General features: G+C 45.6%; 1 protein-coding gene across 3 annotated transcripts in view; it reads right to left on the bottom strand.

Moving 5' to 3' along the window:
• The window catches only part of KIF5A (kinesin family member 5A), a 28,769-nt gene extending 15,942 nt beyond the window's left edge, over positions 1-12,827 (bottom strand). The window contains exons 1-6 of one of the 3 annotated variants that reach the window (XM_023643872.2): positions 12,100-12,827; positions 1,470-1,557; positions 1,302-1,375; positions 796-900; positions 492-540; positions 14-69 (exon numbers count right to left, since the gene is read on the bottom strand). In XM_023643872.2, coding sequence (XP_023499640.1) covers positions 14-69; positions 492-540; positions 796-900; positions 1,302-1,375; positions 1,470-1,557; positions 12,100-12,228 — 501 coding nt within the window. In that variant the 5' untranslated portion in view covers positions 12,229-12,827. The remainder of the gene's footprint in view (positions 1-13; positions 70-491; positions 541-795; positions 901-1,301; positions 1,376-1,469; positions 1,558-12,099) is intronic. The other 2 variants (XM_023643874.2, XM_023643873.2) reach the window with 2 other exon arrangements.
• Between the last annotated feature and the right edge of the window lie 698 nt (positions 12,828-13,525).

Genomic DNA, 13,525 nt, shown 5'->3' with positions numbered 1-13,525 from the left:
TCCCCACTCTCACCTTGACAAATGGCACCCGGTTCTTGTCCTCGTGCACAGACAGATTTGTCTTGGTCACTGAATCAAGACAACACAGAGTGAGCAAGGCCAGCACTGCCACCCCCTATCTCCCCAACCCCCACACTCTGTAGTCTGCTCAGATGGTGGTTTCTTCTATGTCCAGAAGGGAGGAAAACTCCCCTGTGAAGCTAAGTCGCCTGCACACACTGAAAACTCAGGTTCTCCTCCTCCAGGATGCCAGCTCCAGGGTTCCAGCTCATCTCAGGCTGTTTATATGCAGGCCTGGGCATCTAAGCTCATCTTCTGACCTTTCCAGTTTTTGGAATTTCTTGGTGAGTGGAGGTAAGGGACACAGGTATGAGTGCATGTGTTCTCTGCATCTCCTCCCCGATAGTACCTAATCCCAAGGGCAATGTGATCTTTCTTCTCCTTTCCCTCCTCACACCCCCACCCACCCACTGGGGTTAAACATCACTTACCATCCAGAAGGTCACGAATTTTGTCCAGGTAAATCTCAAAGTAAGAAACCTGGTTGGGGAGAAAGGAGGAATAGAATGTGAAGGGGGCGTATCTTAAATCTGATACAGGGATCTCAAGCTAACGTGACCACTCAAATGGGGTGGGAGTGGGTGGGAAAAAGCAGAAGAGAATACCCTGGCTGAGAAGAACTGAGGTAACCAGAGGGGGAGAATAAGTTGGGGTGCCCAGGATCTCAGTAGGTTCCTACTAGATATTCCTCTCCCAGGCCCACCTGAGGATGCCCAGTGGTCATGCCCTCATCACCTTGATGTGGAACTCGAGGTTCTCATCCATGGAGTAGATATGGTTGAAGATGTCTCGGGCAATTCGAGGAATGATTCCCATCAGTTGGGGGTCATGCAGCTTTCCCTGGGGAGTAAGGTATTCCAGAATGAGGCAGGAGCTTGGGACGAATGGGACAACTCACAGTATGCAGGTACACACAGAGCAACAGTTGATAAGAAGACCAAGCTAAGGTAGGAGGTGGTCACTCCATGACTACCTTTCAGTGGAAGGAGAGAACTGAGTAGACTTTTACACTTTTATTGCTGCTGCTTTTCCAGATCAAAAGAAGAAAACCAGAGTAGTGGAAAGGAGGGTAAACTGCGGCTGGCAGAAGGGATTCCACTAAACTTCCACTGTAACATTGCCCCTCGGTTCACCCTCTCAACCAGGCAACCCTTGATTCCCATATCTTCCCCCACTGAAAGCCCCTGGCCTCCCATTAACACCCCCAGCTCCTCACCCCGCATAGAAATCAGAACCCTCACCTCCATGGTATGTGTTTTCCCTGAGGATGTCTGTCCATAAGCAAAAATGGTGCCATTGTAGCCAGCAAGGACATCTGGAAGAGATGGTGAAGAAAGAGCACAGGTGAAAAGAAGTGGCATAGGGAAGGAGGAGCCTGAAAAATTACACTCTAAAAATACCTCCATTACCTTTGACGATCTGCATGGCACATGCATGATAAACCTGCTCCTGAGTCGTGTTTGGGGGGAATACACGGTCAAAGACATACGGCTTCCCCTGGAGTGGAAATAAAAGATGGCAGACATCAGCAGGTAGGGTGTGAGGGAGAAGAAACACTGTAGCCCCCTTCTGTCAGCCTGAGAAGGCACCTGTTCTTCAACCCTCCATCTGCATGGGGGTGAAGGAAACCAGAGAGAGAGAAGCAAAATTTAGTACTGACACCGGGAGTTGTGTCCATGGGGTAGAGAGTTTTCACTGAGGAGCATCACACGGTGGGATTGCATGAGGGGCTCTCAGTCTTGGAGTGAAGATTTAGCACTCCACCACCCTGACCCCCTTCCTGGGAAACCACATGGGCAAAGACAACAGGGCCACAGGCTGTGGAGAGTGAAGAACAATTCATTAGCATTAAAAATCTACCTCTAAATTAAGAAATATCTTCCTCAATAGATCCATACGTCCTGATATGAAAAGAGCTTCAAGATGTAGTAAGTGAAAGATGGGAAGTTAGGGACATATGTACAGAATGGTCCCTATTTTGTAAATGAAATATACATATCCCAAGCAGAAGAGCTGTTGTGGAGATAACACAAGCTCTCTCGTTGTGAAAGGAATACATGAAATCAGAAATATAGGTCTCCTTTTAAGGAATCAGCTTTAAGCAAAGAGAAACAGTGAAGCAAAACACTCAAACCCGCAAGTACTTTGTTAATTCAGTTAATATATTGTAAATCACGTGTACTGGCAAGAAACCTAAAGATATAAGAAATTTGCAACCCAGGGAGTCAAATAAAGACTATATTTGATATCTAATCATATTAAAGGGATGATTTCTGCTAAGATTAAATCAGACTATGCTTGTTCTCTATCATAAATGACAAAGTTCTTAGTCATGTTTTCCTGCCATTCAGTATAAAGAGACCATGACTTAGTTGTTGAACTGTTTTACCACAGAGCCCATCCCTATCCAGCTGAAATGTCAACCTTTAGGTCCATGGACACCAGAGTTTCGGAAACATGTTTTAACTAATTAAGGACAGTGACAAGACTTGGCTAGAGCTAGCGATGTGGCTCTAGGTATATTTACAATAGTACATCAATATATACAGAATTTTTTTCTAGAAGGAATTATACAAAAGTATTAACAGTGCTTAATTTGAGGAGAGAAACTAGGATAGAGGCTTTCCTTTTTCATTTTGTTTACATTTTTAAACCATGTACAAGTATTATATGTTGTATTTTTTAATGTCAGAGAGAGTGACACAATTGTGCATTATTTTGTTTCCTTCTTTTTACTTCTTTGCATAAAGGAAAACTACTTTTTTTTTTTTAAAGATCTTATTTTTCCTTTTTCTCCCCAAAGCCCCCTGGTACATAGTTTTGTATTTTTAGTTATGGGTCCTTCTAGTTGTGGCATGTGGGATGCCGCCTCAGCATGGCTTGATGAGCAGTGCCATGTCCACGCCCAGGATTTGAACAGGTGAAACCCTGGGCCACCAAAGCAGAGCGCACTAACTTAACCACTCGGCCACGGGCCAGCCCCCTAATTTTTTTTAATGTTTAAAATATTTGAAAACCTGGCTTATTGAAAAAAATCTACCTGAACTATTTATCTGGTCCCTCTGGGGTGAGAGCCCCTGCAAGCCACAAACCAGAATCCATGAAGAGAAGGAAGTCGTGCAGGCGTTCTCTATGGCGCAGGGCATGCTGTAAACTGATAAGAGTCCTTCTAGAGGATAATGCTATTAAACATTTAAATGTCCATCCTGTTTGTACTCTGGACCAGCGACTCCAATGCTAGGAATTCATTTTATAACACTTGCTTAAGCACCTAAAGATGTGTGTAGAAGGATGTTTGTATTAAAGCAGTTTGTATTAAAGAAAAACTAGAAAGAATTCGAACATCAAGAAGATGTTGGTGATGATACCTCCATATTCTACCCCCAATTCAATAAGCAAGGTCGGTCTACACATATTGATGTGTCCAAGATCAATTAAGTGAAAAAATAAAAACAATGTGCATAATGTGATTATATTTTTTTAAAAGTGTACGGATAGAATAGTCTTAGAAAAAGATATGAAAGACTATACACAGAACTGTTAATGGTGGTTATCACTGCAGAGCAGAATGACAGGGACTGATACTTACCACATTTTTTCTGTGACATTCAAATGTTTTACAATGACAACATATTGCTTCTAAACTAAAAAAAGAAAATATTATAGGTGATGTTATTTAGAAAATATGTAATAACATGACAAGGTATGCACAAAATACCGTTAAGCAAAAAGGTGGTTTTTAAAATAGTATGAAGTTTAAAACCAAAACCAACAAAATAACATAAAGAATGATTCCATTTCTATAAAAAAATTATACATATATTTGCAACCCAGGGAGGTATATATAAGATTAAGGTATATATATATATACCTTGTCTACAAAAACATGTTAATAGTGGTTACCCTTGGACAGTGGGATATTGGCAGGTTTCATTCTTTTGGATCTAGATTTTAAACTTTTATAAAATGAAAATACAGGGACCAGTCCAGTGGTGTAGTGATTAAGTGTTCCACTTCAGTGGCCCAGGGTTTCCTGGGCGTGGACCTAGCACCACTTGTCAAGCCATGCTGAGGTGGTGCCCCACATGGAAGAACTAGAAGGACTTGCAACTAGGATATTAACTATGTACTGGGGCTTTGGGAGGAAAAAAAAAAAGAGGAAAATTGGCAACAGACGTTAGCTCAGGGCCAATCTTAAAAAAAAGCCACAATTTTTAAATAAGAAAATTTTAAGTTTTTACAATGAAGATATTAATGTTCTTAGTACATAAAGAACTCATAAATTAGTAACAAAAAGACAAAACTAAACAAAAAAATGGACAAGAGCTAGGTACAAACAACAGAAGAAGAAATACAAATGTTCAATAAACATAAAGATGTTCAACATTTTAGAAGACAAGGAAATTAAAATGGTAACATCATTTTTTACCTATCAAATCGGAAAACAAAAACTTATTGTAATACCCGGCATAGATGAGGGTTCAAGGAGGTATAATTTCTTGAAATGAGCACCTTTGTTCTTTTCTGGTAGGACAGTATATCCGTACAACTTTTATGGGGGCAATTCTGAAATACACAATCAAAAGCCTTGAACTGTTCATAGCCATTGATCCAGATACTCTACTTCTACGAATTCATACCATGGAAGTATTTGTAGCAAATATTTAGCTACAAGAATGTTTATTATCACACTGCTTACAATAACAAGAAATTGAAAACAACTGAAAGGAGTAACATTTTGGGGACCAGCTAACCATAAGGAATTGATTAAATTATGGCATGTGCATATATTTTATTCTTTGCTGCTCTTTAAAACAATGCCATAATAGAACATCAATAAATCTCAAAAACGTGTTAACTGAAAGAACTCAAGCATAAAGAGCACACACTGTACTACACCTTTACATGAAGGTTAAGAATGGATAGAACTTATCTATATGATGGAAGTCAAAGCAGCGGTTGCCTGGGGGGATGATATTGACAGGAAAGGGGCACAAGGGAGCTTCCAGGGACAACAGAAATGTTCTAGATCTCAATCAGGGTAGTGGTTACATGGGGGTCAAAATACATTATAAAATTCATTGAGCTGTTCGTATAAGATCTGTGTACTCACTGTATGTAAATTACACCTCAATAAGTGCTATCATAAAATGATATTATAATGGCTATAATTGATGCACAACCTCTTTGTTAATAAGAAAAATGCATGTTAAGACTAACAAATATCATTTTAACCTACCAACGTGGCCAAAATAAAGTAGTTTGACGATGCACTGCATTGCTGAGGGCATGTATAAACTGGGGCCAACTCCAGGAAAGGCAATTTGCAACTAGCTCCTAAATTTTTAAATGCATATACCTTATGACCTCCACTTCTAAAAACAAATCCTATAGACATATTGCACATATGCAAAATATAAACAAGATCATTCAATTGTTTGTAATTGCAAATGATTAGGACAACCCTAAGTGTCCATCAATAGGGACCTGGTTAAATAAATTATGGCATATCCCTGCAATAAATTACACAGTTGTTAAAAAGTATGAGAGAGATCTTTACATGCTGATATGGAAGAATCTCCAAGACTCATTGGTAGATTAAAAAAAAAAAGCAAAGTAGAGAACAGCATGTACAGTATGCTATTTGTGTTTTTTAAAAAAAGTATATGCATGTATATATGTATTTGCTTGTAAATGTGTAGTACGCTTTTAGATGGATCCATTAGAAACTGGGAATAAAGTCTCCCTCTGAAAGGGGAACTGGCTTGCTACGAAAGAGGTGTATGAAGTTGGCTGACTTCATTGTACACCTTTTTATATCATTTGAATTCTGTCACATGTGCATGTAAGACTTACTCAAAAATTGTCAGACATTTTAAAATAAATAAAATTATGTAAAATATTCCATCATGGTAAAATATATTTCCTTAGTAAAAAAATAGGTTACAAACAATATATAGCTTATGATACACTTTTATTAAAATTAATATACATTTATATGCAGAAAAAACCCACTGGGAACAAATACACCAAATTGTTAACTGTTTTTTATTAGGATGGTGGAATTTTGAGTGATTTTAGTTTCTTCTATGTGCTTTTCTTTGTTTTTAACTTTGTCAGCAATTAAAATATATTAGTGTTGTGTTGTAATCAGATTATGTTTAATATTATTAAAGAAAAATCTACCTTGATTCTTTGTTTTTAAGGTTTGAGTGACTTTATGGGCTATTTATAGGACTTTTGTGAATTTCTCATCTTTTTAAAAAATATTTTATTTTTCCTTTTTCTCCCCAAAGCCCTCCAGTACATAGTTGTATATTTTTAGTTGTAGGTCCTTCTAGTTGTGGCATGGGGGACGCCGCCTCAGCATGGCCTGATGAGCAGTGCCATGTCCACGCCCAGGATCCAAAACAGCGAAACCCTGGGCCGCCAAAGCGGAGGGTGCCAACTTAACCACTTGCCCACAGGGCCGGTCCCCTCACCCTTTTTATCTGTACAGTTCATCACTGTACTTCATTACAAAGAATAAAATCCTTATTACATAGAATAAAATCATACAGTGTTTAAAGTGGCATTGATGCCTCTCTTCCTCAGTGGTAATATCTTTCTTTTAATTTTCATTTTATTTTATTTTTTTATTTTTTTATTGAACCTTGATTCTTGAATCCTAATTTACCTCGGTGTTTCTCCCATCCAGTGGACAAGAAACAGAAATGAACAAAACACATCTATCCAGGCCAATGACTCTCACCTCTTCTCCACCGACATCTACTCATGCTTCTTGAAGCCAGGCACACAGCCAAAGGGGATTAAATGTAACTCTGGGGCCAACCTTGCCTCTCCCTTCTTCCCTTCCGGGAACATGGGCGCGCGCACGCACAAACACACAAGCACACACACACCCCCCCACACACGCACGCATGCATTCTCTCTCTCATTCTCCCAGTTACGGGCTTCCAGAGGGTGCAGTTACCGCACTAACATGGAGGGCGCTCTCCAAGTGCTGAAGGCTATTAGTGCCCGAGGAACCCCTCTGCCTCTGCCTGGGCTGGGAAGAAGTAAGGGAAGAGAGAGGGAGGAAGGGTGGCGTTTTCAGAGCTGTGACGATAAAAGATATCTGAGAGCTAGAAATGGGTGCATTTAGTAATCTGGTGAGCAGGGAAAGCTAGAGACACGGATTATAATTTCAGGTATTCTGGAAAGGTCTGCTACCACGTCCCTATTCTTGGCTAGGTCCTTAAATTCCAAGTCTAGTTCTTCATTTCTTTATCTTAATATTTTTACTCTGTTAAAGTGTAAATTTCTTTTAATTTTCTATTGATTATACTCAGGATGAATTTGTTTTGTCAGATCTTTTTATCACAATAACTAGACCAATGTTTTTCTACTTTTTCTGCCTCTAGACCACCCACATGGGAAACATCTCCATCATTTACGTCTCTTGTGACACACAATCGCTTTGAGTTAGACTATAGAATGTTGTGGAGGGTTTTTTAAATCAGAATCCAAGGGACTGCATGTAGTTAGCAAAAGCCATTTCTTTCTTTTGAGGAAGATTAGCCCTGAGCTAACATCTGCTGCCAATCCTCCTCTTTTTGCTAAGGAAGACTGGCCCTGAGCTAACATCCGTGCCCATCTTCCTCTACTTTATACGTGGGATGCCTATCACAGAATGGCCTTCTGAGCAGTGCCATGTCCACACCCGGGATCCGAATCGGTGAACCTCGGGCTGCTAAAGCAGAACATGTGCACTAAACTGCTACGCCACTGGGCCGGCCCCCAATAGCCATTTCTGATGGCTCTCCCAGGCCTCTGCCCAGACCACTCCACAGCCTGGATCACCACGCACACCAAGACTTTCTTGAAGACAGGGATTCCCTCTAAATCCCCAACAACAGGCACAGTACCTTGGCCCATAGGATGTTCTTCATAAAAATTTGTTAACATAGATATTGATGGAGGAAGAGAGCAAGAAGATACTAGAGACCTGAATGTTTGGATGAAACAACCAGTAAGAAGGGAAAATGTTAACCACTTCCCAATAGTGTCAAAACCTAGCTTGTGGGGAATAAATAAAAATAAAATAAAATCAAAATAAAATCACATCTAACTCCTATTGAGAATTTATTATGTGCTTGTCACTGTGCTAAGCAGTTTGTATGCATTATCTTATTTAATGCTCACAGCAATCCTGGGAGGTAGGTACTATTATTATTTCAGGTTCAGAGAGTCAGGCAGCTTGCCCACAGTCACACAGCTGAGAAATGGTAGAGCACGGTTTCAAAGCCAAGCAATCTGATTCCAGACCCACACTGCCAAAGCAATCCAAGAACTGAAATGCCAACACTGTGTCAGATCCCCTCCAGGGCTTTCCCTTCGCCTTCCCCACAAGCCCCCCAATTTGGGCATTTCTCCAAATGTTTACGGAAGAACTAAAGCCCTTTCTCACTCCCCTTTTCCAATCTCAACCCCATTTTCAGAATTATGCAATTCCGCCCCCATCCTCTCTGAGGAGCCTCCCTCGCCATCTCTACCTCCAGGTAATCGAAGATCCCGTGAGCTGGTACAACACCAGAGACTAGAAGACTTGTTAAATTAGGAACACTCAGGGAGACCCTCCACCTCTGGGGAATGCTCCTGAGGCCCACTCTATCTCCCACACACAGCCGTCCAAGGACTCCTCCTAGCCTTCTCTGGAGGGCCTCTCTTCAGAGTCCCGCAGCCCAGGGCCCTCTGCTCTCCTTTGACCCACACCAAGCCTCCTTGTTGTCTCTTAGTCCGTCTGTGTCTCCCAGCACTTTCTGTAGTTTTCCATTATGAGTGTTGACTAAAGCCAATGCAAGAGCCTAAGATCAGGGGTCCAAAGATGACCAACCTTTCCAACCCTCAGGAAAGCACTTGGTGGAGGCTGGACTTCCAAGCACCAGGCCTGATTTCCGTGGTGACACCCCTGGGGATTGTTGCCATAGTAATGCTGGAGAGACACTGGCCACAGTGAACATTACCTCCCCTTTTCATTTTCCTTTATGAGACACCCTGAAAGCTAAGAGGAGACCTGCTCCCCCTCTTCAGATATCAAAGGAATCCTGGGCTGCCCCAAACAATACTGACTCAACTCCAATAATCCTGCAGGTCCCAACCTGGCTTTTCCAAATGAGGTACTTGACGGTCCTAGTTTTTTGTCTCCTCAAGAACCCATTAACATTGAGAGACCGAGGGAGGCAGAAGGTAGTGGATACTTGAATGAAGTATACTTGAATGAAGGAGGAAGGGAGAGGGAGAGAGTGTGTGTGTTTGTGTGTGTGCATGTGTGTGTTTCTTCACTGTCATCCCTCCCATGTCTGGTATAGATGCAGCAGACCAGACAGTAGGCACCAAGACACTCTGGCCTCCAAGACCAATGCAGAGGCTCGAGTGGGTTCAGGGGGAAACTCACAGTGGACTCTGAGTGGCACAAAGAGCAAAACAAGGTACACAGCACACAGACAGTGACCCAGACACCTTGTGCTATGACTCAGGCCCTTAACTCTGGCTAAGCCCCATCTCCAAGATTCCTGGGAGAGGGATAAGGCTCACAGAGCTGTCTCTCCAGCTTATTCTCCTACCCTCTGCCAAGCAGAAAAAGCCCATGAACATTAGGGAGTCTGAAGGCCAGAGCTAGCCGCAGTGCCGCAGAGGCAGAGAGGAGAGCCGCCAGAGAAGGGAGCAGGGGCTGGGTTCAGAGATATTATCCTCTCCCACCTTCCCTCTGCCCTCACCTTCCCAGACATCCCGAAGCCGCTTCCTCCATTAATTGCTCAGACAGTTTCTCATACACTGGGCCTCAAAGAGAGCTAGAGGAGGAAAGAGGAAAGGGGGTAGGAGATTTCCTTCCCTTGTTGGGACCCTCAAGGGTCTCTTCAAAATCACTTCTCCTATAGCCCTTATCTTTCCAAATGAGGGATGAATAGCAAGGCCAGGAAGCCAAGCTCCAAGGATGCTGCTGGAGACAAAATGGCCCCCCAGAAGCATTTATCTTAGAGTGAGAGATTGACAGGAAGGGCTAGGGCCAGGGAAGATACAGAGTGAGACAAAGGTACAGCACTACAAATGATCAGGCAAAACAGACAAGGAAGGAGCAGCTGGGGAGCTAAGATAGAATCTGAGCTGGTGGGGGGCCAGGGCCTCTCTTCATCTCTCCTCCCTCCCCACCTTCCTCTGTGTCTCTCCTGTCTAGCGAATTGGACAGATCAACACTACAACTCCTCCTCCCGACATCACCCCATGCCCCATGCCCACCACACCAGGACAGCCCAGAGAGCCAGAAGGAGTCAGTGCAGACTTAGCTGAAAAATCTACAGCCAGGAGGGAAGCCAGGCTTAAAAGTAGGAACCTTTTGTGGATTTGCTTCCCCACAACCACCTCCCTCTTGTTTCTCTGGCTTTATGTCTCAGGGGGACCTCGAGCTCCCGTTCTCAACACTAATGCCTGCTATGCAGAATACTCAGACAGGAGTCCCTCCAGTTGATCCGGGCACGATGTTAGCCTGGCCAGACTGTGAGGCCTAAGGACCCTGAGGCAAAGAGGGACAGGGGCCCTCCCTATGTGGCAGACACACACACGAGGCAAAAGCACCCATCTGAGTTCACAGTGTGGGTGAGAGCTCAGCGTGGTGACAGACTGGGGTCCTTGGGGACAGGACTTCTAAGCAGGTCTCTTCCTAAGGCATGTTTACTCACATCCCGTACTCACTGATGCAGAAGGCCCAGGCTCCCTCCCCTTCTTTCCTTCAACAAGCACAATTTGTGCCAAGCACTGTGGATCAAAGATACGTAAGAAGTGCCCCTGACCTTGAGGACCGCCCTCATATGAGCCTCTCCCTTCTCAGTTTCCTGGCCCAGCACCCCTCAAGCCCTACTGGACTCGACCCCAGATCCTTTCATCCATAGCCTGACAGTCCCTCCAACCTGGGAAAGGAGGAGTGGGTGAGGAATTCCCTTTGGGCCACCCCAGATAAAGGTCCAGAACAGAAATCTGTGCAGGCAGTGTGATATAAAGAAAAAGACATGAGGTTTGGAGTCACAGATTTAGCTTCAGATGCATAAATTAACAGTGTGACCTTGAGAAAGTCATTCAGCTTCTCTGGGCCTCAATGTCCTCATCTGTGAAATGGAAATATACCTACTTCAGAGCGTTGTTTTGAAGATTAAATAATATATGTAGAGTAACAAGCACAGAGTAAATATTAGTTCTCCTTCTTAAGATCTCCTCCAGGGGCAGAGGCTGTCATGATGAGGCAGAGGTGGCTTGTTACTTTTTATTGGATCATCAAGAGAAAGGATGAATAAGCAAGTACTTGTTAGGCTCTCAGGGTTTGGTTATTTTTATTTGTTAGGGGGAGTTGGGGATCTGAAAACCTCCTCCTGCTGTACCGGGAGGAAAAGGCAGATATTTCCTTAGGACCCCAGAGGCTCCCCCCCAAACTGGGTGTGGCCCCAATGTATTTGTTTCTCAGAAAACCCTTCATCAGACCTGTTCCCTCCCCCCACGTCCAGGCTGAACTACTTCAGAGGATGATGGAGGGCTTGGTCTGGGAGCCCACCCTCAGGTATACCTCCGCAGAGACCTGGACCGCAAACCTCCCATCCAGGCCATCCATCCGCTAGTCTTCCTCCTCCCTTCCCGGGAGGTGGGGGTAGAGATCCGAGCCAATAACAAAGGAAAGATGCGCTTTCTCTAGGGGAGAGGGAAAACCTCGGAAAAACACGGGACTGGCTCTAAGGGGTGGGGACGCTGCAGAGAGCAGCAAAGGGGACTTGGGTCCCCGGATCTCGGGGAAGTAGCCCCCTCCACTCTGCGGAGACTTGGCCGCCGGCCTGGCCAGGCCACACCCAGCCATCCTGATGCAGGGGAGAGGAGGGGCTGCGGCGAAGAGGATGGAATACCGAGGATGAGCGGCGGGGCGGGGGCGCAGAGCGACAGGCAGGGACTAAGGCTCAGCGGAGGGGAAGATTCACCTCCCGCCCCCTCCTCGCAATTCCCTCCCGGGGCGGCACTCACCCCAATAACGACGCTGTCGTCCCCTTGGAAAATGGGGATGAACTTGTCCCCCCGCAGAATCTCTGCCTGGTTCAAGGGCCGAAATCGGCAGAGCACCTTGATGCTACATTCGTTGTTGGTCTCCGCCATGGTGGTCGCCGGCGTGGGGCTTGGTACTTCTTGGGTGGCAGAGATGGTGTGTGCTCCGGAGGAGGGGGCTCAGCTGAGGCCGAGGTGGAGGACAGGCGCTCGGTCTCTGCGGCTGAGAAGGCTCTGGCGGGCGCCCGGGCGAAGGCTGGCGAGGAGGGCCGGGGCGCGCTTCCTCTCTCCTGCGGCACCGGGATGCAGGCGACCTGGCGTCTGGTCCTCTCGCCTCTCTGCCTCTCCGCCCCTCGCGCTGCAGCGCCGCGCTGCGGGCCTGGGCGGGGCCGCGCTGGAGGAGCGGGCGGGGCTTCCCTCGCCGGGGACCAGCGGCGGGCCTCCCCCACCGACTGGTGGCGCTTTTCCTCTCTTCTAGCCTCCTCTCCCCACTCTTAGTCTCGGAGACAGCCCTGCCCTCACCCCTTCCTTACCCAAGTCACTCACTGCATCCCAGCCGCACATTCCTGACGTGTCTGTCCCTCTCTCGGACTCCACCCCCCTGGAACGGACAAGGGGTTTGAGGTGGGCCTGAACTTGTGTAAACAGTCAACAGCGCTTCCACCAGCCTTATTCCAGGGCATCCGCCACCCCGTCACAGTCGTCTCTCCAAATTGGGAACGCACTTCTCATTCCCTCTCCCCACACCCCTCGCACAGATTCCCAACCCCCTCAACCCAACCCTCAAGGGCAGCTGCCTGTACCCCTGTGGAGGTGGGTGTCCAGGTCCCATTTTTCAGAAGGGAGTGTCAGGGGAGGTCGGGCTATTCCCTTCCCCTTCTGCATCCAAAGGTGCTCTCCATTCTCTCCCCAACATTCACACCAGGTCCCCAGTTTGAAGGAAGACATACTCCCAGCCTGGGTTATCAGAATTCAAAACCTGATAAAATTCTCACTTTTGCCTCACAGCTTGAGACCGGGGTGGAGGTGGGCAAGAGTAACTTTTGCAAGAGAAAGGGAGTTGAAAGCAGTGAAGGAGGGGTGATAATGGGGGTGGGCGAGGCCAGAGGGGCTTTCAGAGAGGACCTCTAGGGCAGACATTAGCATTAGGGTTTTGGGCAGATTTAGGCACCTATGTGAGTGTGTTTCCTGTCCCAGTTGCTACTGGACAGAGTACCAACACCCCGGCCCCTTTCTCAGGCCTTTCTTCTCTATTTCTCCCCCTTCCCTGGCAAAAAAAACAAAAAAATCAAGCCTAGAGATTCCTTATCCTTCCTCCCCTCGGGTCAGACTCCTGCTGCAGCCCCTGGGCAGAACCACCTAGAAGCTGGTCGAATTGATTTTTCTCACGTCACAGGCCTCTGCTGGC

The sequence above is a fragment of the Equus caballus genome, chromosome 6 (genome assembly GCF_041296265.1).
Source record: "Equus caballus isolate H_3958 breed thoroughbred chromosome 6, TB-T2T, whole genome shotgun sequence".
Lineage (NCBI taxonomy): Eukaryota > Metazoa > Chordata > Mammalia > Perissodactyla > Equidae > Equus > Equus caballus.
The sequence above is the reverse complement of the archived record's forward strand: the minus strand, read 5'-3'. Positions and strand labels throughout refer to the sequence as shown.